The sequence below is a fragment of the Styela clava genome, chromosome 2 (assembly GCF_964204865.1).
Source record: "Styela clava chromosome 2, kaStyClav1.hap1.2, whole genome shotgun sequence".
NCBI classification, from domain to species: domain Eukaryota; kingdom Metazoa; phylum Chordata; class Ascidiacea; order Stolidobranchia; family Styelidae; genus Styela; species Styela clava.
The window spans coordinates 28,929,453-28,939,422 of NC_135251.1; the positions used below are offsets into that span (position 1 = coordinate 28,929,453).

A 9,970-nucleotide genomic window follows, 5' to 3' on the forward strand; every position below is an offset into this window, starting at 1 on the left:
TGAAATGTCGATATCCATAGGACTGGAAGAGAATTTGAATAAACAATCAATAAGAAAAAATAGAGCTTTTTGGCGTCTAAGTCCATTTTAGGCAGGCGTACAGAAAATGTCGAAAAACTGACACGAATGCATTATGTGCTTCAGTTACAGTGAAATTTGATAAACTAAGAACTGAATAATCTTATCAACTCAGTTCTGGACAGTTAATTATTCCCACAAGTTTTCCATCAAATCTTTCAAAACAAGAAACTATACTGAAAACAGTCACCATTTATTATAGAAAACACTTAAATACTAAAATAATAAGTTCTATTCAAATGAAAGGTTTAAAATTCGATCACAGTGAAGTTATTTATTTTGAACGCTTATCGTAAGATCGCGGTCAATAATCGTATCATTTTGAACAGAATAGCATAAAAAACAATAAGTACGTAAAAGCACGATCAAATTATTTATTTTCAAGACAGTGGATAAATTATTACACATTAACGATTGTATGATAAATCGGTTAAATGCTAATTAAAAATAAGCTTCTCTCTCCAAAACGTTTTTAGGAAGGCAGATGCAACTTGTTATGCTGGGCAGTGGAAATTAGTGATAAAATATATGAAACGTATTTATTTAAGAAAAATTTAAGAACTGAATTTAGGAATTTCTATGCTGCTGTTCAACCAAGTCCATCTCTAGCACCTTGTTACGATAATCGTGTTTCAGTACACACGACTGGCCTCAGCAGACGTAAACCCCGCAGGCCGTATCCAACCTTTATGAACTATATGAAAGTTTGGTATCACAAAAATCAACCTCATTTAATTTCTTTCCAAAACCAAAGTGAAATACCTGAACACGATCTGATGCCTTTTTAATCCTGATATTCAAGACTGTTGATCCAGTTTAAATAACGACTCTACGTTCAAAATAAGACAAAATCAAAACGATGATTCAAACGATTACTGCTAAAAATAGCTGCAAAAGGACTTAATCAAAATCAACTGCGTTTTTGATTTCGACAATAAAATATAATCCTTATCCGGGGTCGTAGAAATGTGAGGAAAAGCATCCATGTAAGCCGTTATTATATTGCTATCAATATCATTGAGGTCAAACGTCTGTGCATGTTGTCACATAAAAACTTTTACTCGTTCTGTTATCGTTAATAATATCCAGAACATCTTTTTCGTTCGTCGTCTCTTCGTTTTCTTCATTCTGAATTTTTTTCAGCCTTATCCTGAAATAATATTTTAATTTAGAAAAATGCAAAACACTATCAAATATTCCATTAGAAGAAGGTTCAAAACAATAATCTCATAAATAGGTAACGAGGAGGAGGCATCAAATATGTTATGAAATTATACATTTTGTAAACGAGTGGGAGCCAAAGAACAAAACATTTAACACGGTTATATATGACTTGAAGAAGCCACATCTAAATAAAATGAATGCAAGGCTGTGGAAATATATATTATTTACAAAAATGTAATGAAGCAAGCGTGATTTTTTACCTGTAATATATGAACGACGCAATTATCCCGACGCCCATCGCCGACGTTGCGCATAATACCAAAGTAAACGTTATTGACACTTCCTTCGATATCTGTATGTCTTCATCGTTTGTTCCAATCAAAGGTTGGCTTCGATAAGGGGTTTTCCGGTGTTCTTTCCTTTCGCACCGCTCACCTGTGTAACCATGTGGACATCTGAAAATTGAGATAATTGATAAAAAAATACCTTTGCAAATCATATTTAGACAAGTGAAAAGAAGACTGCGGATTTAACTAGGCTTAAATTTTAATAATATTAATATCTGAATCTTGAATTAATCTATTTTTGTATCCCTCTTTTACTTCATTATGAGTCGATAGCTACTTACATGCATGTTCGAACTCCAGAATTTTTTACGCAGAGTCCGTAGTTCAAACAATACGTATCTTCCATTGAGCAAACTTTTGTCATTGAACTTTGAACTAAAATCAAAACCATAATACTAAGCATATATTTAATTATGTTATTTGCACAAATGAAAATCAGGAAAAATACTTCGTTAAATATCACCTGTTCAAAAAGGCATTTAGAGCGACAGCACATCGGGTTAAATAAATTTATTCATTCTCTCTTTGCAAGTATTGTGCGTCGTTACAATCCACAAGCCATGCGATATTTATTTTTCTTTGATGTCACGATATGTTCATTGCAAATAAGCAAGTCCCCCGTATAATAAATACTTAAGGAAGGCCACAATATCATCGCGGTTAAAGGGGCCAGAGTTAATCTATGTCTGATCGACAATATGATTTTCACAATAATGTGAGATGAACATAATGAACCTGCTCACGTACATAGTCGTATCTGACCTTGCGACGATAAGATCACTTTCTGTCTCGGATTATTGCTTTGCATTGTATCACACGTTGAACACATGCCGACGCATCTTATTTTAATCTCACGCTGTTGTTCACATGATTGCATCTTCAGAAAACAGTAATTCATATAGTGATTGCCGTCTTCTCCACACATTATCATAGCCCCTGGTAAATGTAATAAAAATAAATTTGATGTAATTTAAATACCTATAATTCATGTTGGTTATCGAAAATACCGTCAATCGGGTTATCAAGTTGGGTGTGGCGATGTGAACTTTACCGATAAAATACATTTTTATTCTGCACAAAAATCCAGTGATCTGCCATTTGGTGTATTTGTACTCATTCATAATTATCAATGAGGCTAATGTATATCGGAGTCGTAAGTGACCCAATGTGGCGCTCTTTCTGTTTATCTCAAGCCTAAACGTCTGATCATACCCACACGAAGTGTAGATTTTATAAGATGTGCGTAAGCATTAAAACGGTGCTGTATTTTGCTTCATTTTTGGTTTGTTATGGAACGTGTGGGAATTAAAACTAAATTATATTTTTATTAGTTTCTTTAGCAACCGTATGCTCATGCTTCCAATGCTTTAAATTAAAGAAGACGAATTTATTTTTAAAAATCTTGTTCGAGAGTCCTATGAAATGAAATTTTTCTTGACGCATAAATCATTATGAACAGGGCTGCAACTGTAATACTATTTTCGGTGTTTTCCTCCTAGTTGAAATTCGTTGTTCAATTTAATTGTGATTATTGTGCCAATTGGTTATTCGGGAATGGAAAAGGGCACGTTGTTGTCCGCTGACCCAGGTTCCTTGGACCCAGGTAGTAGTCAATTTCCTTAGTTTCGTGTTGGGAACATCCGTTTGCGTTTCTTTGTTTGTAACTGTTAATTCGTTTGAATATATTCACATTCGAACTAAAGAGGTGGACCGCGCTCGGAAGATAATGGATCAAAAAAAAAAGAAAATTCAAAAAGAGAAAATATAATATCTAGTTCGACTTATAACATAAACACCGCAACATATCTTACCTTTATTAAAACACGATGCAGAGCAGATGCATCTTCCTCGATAACATGTTCCATCGTATTTACAAGGATTATTTCTATCACAGTATGTTGCGTTGCTGACTGTCATATTCCAAAATATTGTTACTAGTATAAAAATTAGTGTTATGATGTTTTTATCTGTAAAAAAACGTACATAAATCTTAGAAAAAAATGTATTGAAATTTAATTCTAGCTAAGCAGATGACAACTGTGTGTTACGTCATTTTGATAAAATTTGTACGCACGGATAGATGCAAACAGAAAAATTTATCCCATAGTAAAACTGTTTTAATCAAAAAATCTGAATTTTTACAAGTTGACATAGAAACATAACTTTGAAAATGTATAACAATACACTCCTTCGTAATTATTTTTTCATATTTCTAAACCAATAAATCTTTTTAACTACACACAATAAAAATGATTTCTCTTACCGTACATTATTTTCTTTGAATAAATAAAACTCGAAATTTCCGAAAAGTGAGTTGTAGGTTTTCTTTCAAACTTGTTGTCGCGTTGTATTATACAAAAATATTTTTTATAATGTGTATCCAATGATACAATATTCTTGAAAACATCAGACCGAATACTACGAACATGTGATGTCTCATCTCCGCGTTTTCCAATTTATATGGTTACTACGACGTGAGAATTATTCAAGCACATCGCAATTACCGAAATCCCCTTTTATAATAAAAAAAGCGATTGAAGTTTATTTCTGTAACACGGAACTTTTTCTCAGTGGTTTCGTAAAAAATGATAATGTTCAAATATAAAATTGCACCCAGACACATGATAATTCTCACGACTGACCGCGACAAAACCTCTTTGGGTCGGGAACCCAGGAGATAATACTTACTAGCCAGTGCATTTCTCTAAAAAGCTGACTAAAAAATATGCAATATTTTAACCTCATAGTCGTCATCGTTAAAATCACGTATCCCCGCGACGAAGCAAATAGCTTGGGTAATATGATATTCAAGGGGAAACGTGAGATTACGTTCAGAAACTGAGAAAGGATGACGTCCGGTAAAAATATGACAATTGGATTGAACATTAGAATTAAAATATTTTAAAATAACGCAAAAATGTTGAATTTTGGTCAACAACGCATGTTAGAAAATAGCGCGTTTGTATCAATATAACTAGAAATAATTTACTGCATTGGCATGTATCTGGAATTATGCCATAAATTCAATCATCTTACAAAATATTCAACAGTCTAGCGTGAAAAGCGATTCTTTACGTAGGGATTATTTGGATGAATGAATAAAGCGTCCCTACCAATTGAATGAACAATATTTATTTGGTTTATTTTTAGATAGTTCATTTGTATACTGATAAAACATATTATGTCGGATACTACATTGTGATAATAGCGCTTCGTTTGCTAGTTACCTATTTATGGATGCCATGATCTGAAAGTATTTTCCACTCCGATATTATTATATGTAACCGTAGACCATTTGAGAAGGGGATGACAAATGTTGTATTTTGAACAACATAATATTCATGTCCACGTGCTAAAATAACTTTATGTAAATCTAAAAATATACCACGAAGTTGGCGGTATTTATTTTTATCATCTTCGCGACAAATATAATGTTATTTTGGACCGTCGGTAATTAGATTAGATAGACCGGTTAGATAATCGGTGTTTGCCATTCGGTTTCGTAATTTGAGTAGGTTCATTACAATTTTGAATATTATTGTATCAAAAATGTACATTACGTATGATGAAAAATAAATCAGAAATTAGTAAAATTGTTCAATCATCAATTTATGTGAATATTGTTTTAGAGTTTGATTTTAATTTGAATTTAAAATTGATTATAAAACAACCTCTTTGTATAACAAAATAATCATATCTTGGCTAGAATTATTTGAATATAATCAAACTGCACAGTTTTGATATTAGCTATCAATTCTTAAAGTAATGTCTGCCCAGAGCAAGAATTAGAACTCACATCCATTTTTGCTACATTTCACATGTATACTTGTTATTCTAAACTCGTGAATGTCACTGATGTTTATAGAAAGAGACTTATTATTTGTGATTATTACATTCGTCAATAGTCTTGGGTGAAAAGAGACATCATAAATAAACGCACTGATAGGTTATACTCTGAATTCCTCGAAAGCAGCGAAAAACTAGATAGAGAAAGTAGCATACAGAGACGAATTTTGTTTTTATTTGATTTCAGACGTTAGCAGTTTCTTATCGATATGATATTATATATTGTGAATTATAGCTTATTGTACAGTTTAACCTGATCAGATTAACTTAAAATGTAGTTGAAACTCAAACCAGCGTTATCATACAAATTTCGGGGATTACAAATAATAATCAGATGAAGACGAGGTTACCAATTTTGTGCATTGTTTGATCGCCATTTTCAGCAATGAAATGATTTTGAATTTTTTTGTTAATTAACAGAATATTGTTAACAGCATTTTATTATATATTCCAAATATGCAATGCATGCATGAATCCTGTTGCCATGTTACTTGCAGCGTAGACCTCTTTTCGAATAGGAGAGTTGTTTGAAACCCTTTTACGCTGTCTGCTTTTGGCATGGTGTACCAAGCGAGATTTCCGAAGATGGAAGCACATATTTATTCAGCTGCTAATGTGGTTTAGATTGAAACATAATTTGGCTCACCCCAATCAGCACGATCGCCTTGCTGAGGAAGGACATCGTGATCGATGACCGTAACTATATTCATCCGGGCAGACTTAAATGTTATCATCGATATATCATCAGACTGCAGAAATAAAATGTTAAAAATTTACAACATAAACTATTCTTTCGAACTCACTATTCGCTGAGAAACGGCATAATATTGCCCACAGTTATCTCGCTATTGTTCATAAATGACAATTTACATTTCGATCAGTGCGATCGACTTAAATGTTACAATGTAATGAAGTTTTAAAGTATTAGTGGAGAATTGGCTGCCCAGCAACACGGCGTCACTTTCCAAACTGGGAACTAAACGCATCTGCCCCTTCTACAAAAATGAAATTTCGACAATCAAGAGATTATCAATTGTTCCATGAGTGTAAAAATTACTTGTATTTCATAGTTGTGAGAATATCAAGACGTCAACAAAGTCCGAAATTTATTTTTCATTAGTCAAGCCAAGTACGATATTTTACGGTACGCTCTATTGAGATATGGCGCATTATATTCTAATGATCAATTCTGCTTAAAAAAGTTATAACGTCATGTGTGCAGCACCAGTATATGTTGAACCTTTCGAGTTCAATAATAGTTCACACGTCGTCGCCGAGAAAGTAATCGCGGCAAAAGTTCAAACCCACAAATCAATCGCAATTTTTGTAATTGAGATGCGGTGACACTTATTTTTAGTTTCCTAAATAGTTATTTCTCTATTAGATACATCAGGTTAATTTATTCATAGTAGAAATGATGTTCACCAATGTTTATTTGTATCTTTTGCATCTATATAACTTGCTGACGATGTTTGTAATGATATGAAATTGGTTTCGGAAATCGAAATCAAAACAAGAATAACTATTTCAGTTTCAAAAATGATTTTCAGTAAATAAACAGTCATTAATACGAAAACCATGATTTTGCAGAATTGTGAGCACAACATGAGAGGTTCCAAAAGTCGATAAAAGATTATATCGAAATAATAATACCACTAACTGTGAAAATAAATCGAATTTACTGCCAAGCTGATGAAAACACTGAATTACCGTAAACCTTATCGAGAAGTTTAACATGAAATATTGCACACCAACTACATTGTTAGTCGGGACGCGCCGATAACAGTTTCAAGATTTTGTAGGTCATTGTAAGAGATATTATTATCGTATTGTATCTCCCATCAACACATGATATTCTAAATAACATTGGTTATTTGTTTCAATGCTGAAGAGAGTATACAACCGTACATCATTTACGGTTAAATGGGCGGGTCGGAATATGAAACATTCACGCTTCCTGCTGCAATAGAAAATTGTTGTTCGTTTATCTATAGCGAAACAATTTGCTAAGCCGACGCATATCATCTTCGATGTCGCCATGATCAGATGTACGGCGCGATTGCTTTCATATGTAGATTTTTTCATATTTTGTCCATGTTTTCGATAGTTGTTCACACCACATACGTGTCGCATACGTTTTTACAAATAGCTCTTAAAACAGAAGTTAATTACATGAAGAATACGGAATTCTGTTTCGGAACATCACCAACGTCGAATGCATAAACGCTTTTAGATAATAGTGAATTAATAATAGAGATCCGGTCTGATAATATTTTTAACTATTTTGGAATTTTCGTAATCCAACAATCGCTAAGCGTCGAAGATGTGCGTGAGTTCCATGTTGAGTAAATTCGAGAGAATCGACTTTGGATTAATATCAGCTCTTTGGAGACGTTTTACACGGGTCTACAATAAATAAAATCTGAAATGGGAAAATTCTTGGATTCATTGTTGCTTATATAAATCAGTATAAAACAAAATATATATATATATCGATATTTTTGAAAACGTAGAGGCAATATTACTGTAAAAACGGTTAAATTAATTTGAATTAACATGTTTTTTATTATTAAACATCAAAGTGGTAGTTCTTCAAATTTATACAATTAATTTGTTTTTATTAGTTTTTAGCATTTTAAACAGTAAATGTTTGGGACGATAATCATTGACCTGTTTAAAAAATTAAGCAAATATCAGTTTTATAAAATTCATAATAATTCTGTGGACCCTGCCTAATGGTAATTCCGGCCACTATATCTTGCGTTAGTGATGATGAACGCTTACGACGGACAGATCGAATATTTGAAATCGTTTTCAAGACTACAAACTGTGAAAAAAATCCCTAAGCCATCCGTTTTATTTTTATCTATTTTTTCTTATCGAACATTAAGCGGATTTGTACTAGATAGAAATACTGTCGTTTGCTATAAAAAATGGAATTATTCTGAAGACACTTATTTTTAGACTTCGCAATATTTACTTCTCCATTTGTAATATAAGTACATACTTACTCCTGGTACAATCATTAATTTCAAATTATGTTTGTGCTATCTTGTTGATGATATCAATATTAAAATAGAAATAACTTCAGTTTAGAACAGTTTTCAAGACCTTTTTGGTAAAAAAAAAACAAGCAATAATGTTCAAGTCATGGTGCATCCCCAGTCCAACATAATATATAGAATATCGACGGACATTTATATAACTATATCAAAATAATAGTAATCACAGTGGTACGACTGAACGAAACTGAAATTTTTTTGTACCTATCAGTGCCAGCACTAATTCAACTATAATGTAAGTGTTTGTCAGTGCGCACAAGCGCTAGACATCTAATATATCAGACGAAATTGCAAGGTATTGTTTTTTTTGTTGATTTCTCCAGGAATCATTACTCGACCGTTCCAGTTATTAACTCAATAAAGTTACTGGGTAGAGCAGATGAAGATTACATATTTTTAACATATAATTTTTTGGAAACAGTTAAAATTTCATTTGGAATGTAAAGTTTTGGTTTGATCATTGTGGATGGATTTGCCTCCTCATTCGCTATTCGGTTTTGCTCTTGGAAAATACAATAGTTGCGTAGCTATACCTATCTCGGATATTTGCAAAGTAAAAGTTTCTGAGTAAGAAAAGCAAAAAAAAATACGCAGGAATAAAAATTTGCAATTTACGTATTGACGTGAAATTTATCTATCATAGCCCGACTTTATTGCCATATCCAAATGTTAAATCACCGCGCCAAGAAATATTTCTAAAAAATACCTTGTTTTTGTGGGTGATTAACGAATCAAATAGGCTGTGTTAGTCTAAGATGAAAATATTCGGATTCGGTACATGAACAGCGTTCAATGATACAAAATCAACTGACAAAATTAAATACTGTTGGAACTGTTGATTTCTACACAAAATGACAACAGCAATCTGCAGTTTCAAGTAATTAGAATGTTGGGACTAAATTATTAAACTGGAGTTCAAGTCGAGGCTCCTGCCGCATTTTCAGTGGAGACGTTTTAAATATGTAGCAGTGAAATCAATAATATGAAATCATTTATTTCGCATATATCTAAATTATGTTTACATCAGTATGTTCACGGGGTGACACATATTTTTAGCCTTCTAAATATTTATATCTCCATTATTTTTATAAGATTATTTATCTATGGTACAAATTCTAGTTACAAATTCGAATTTGCATTCTTTGCTAAATAGTTTTTGATGACATGATATTTTTCTGACATCGATTATAAAATGAGATAACTCGAAAAACTATCTTGCTAAAAAAACAACCTATAATGTACAAGTCGTGTTTCACAGAAATAAAAAGATTTAAGAAATTCTTAACACACAAATGTCAGCGTTGCTTTTTCTAAATAATCTAACACTAATGCGCGCTTATATTGTATATGCCGTTGCATATACCTTATATAAACGCTAGAAACCTAAGCGGCAAATGGAAATATTGACTTTTGAGAAAATATGCTTTGTCTGAATAAAGTCACTGATTTTCTTGTGTAAGAAGTACAGCAGAT

General features: G+C 32.4%; 1 protein-coding gene across 2 annotated transcripts; it reads right to left on the bottom strand.

Annotated features, from left to right (window-relative positions):
* Window positions 1-282: 282 nt before the first annotated feature.
* Window positions 283-3,996, bottom strand: LOC120336642 (tomoregulin-1-like). Of its 2 annotated transcripts, none has more exons than XM_039404368.2 (6): window positions 3,853-3,996; window positions 3,401-3,556; window positions 2,352-2,525; window positions 1,871-1,964; window positions 1,503-1,697; window positions 283-1,228 (listed from the first exon to the last, which is right to left on the bottom strand). In XM_039404368.2, the coding sequence occupies exons 1-6, from the start codon at window positions 3,857-3,859 to the stop codon at window positions 1,102-1,104; spliced, it is 753 nt and encodes a 250-aa protein (XP_039260302.1). In that variant the 5' UTR covers window positions 3,860-3,996; the 3' UTR covers window positions 283-1,101. The 2 variants fall into 2 exon arrangements, with proteins under 2 accessions (XP_039260302.1, XP_039260301.1); XM_039404367.2 differs by having other exon boundaries at window positions 2,337-2,525.
* Window positions 3,997-9,970: the final 5,974 nt, after the last annotated feature.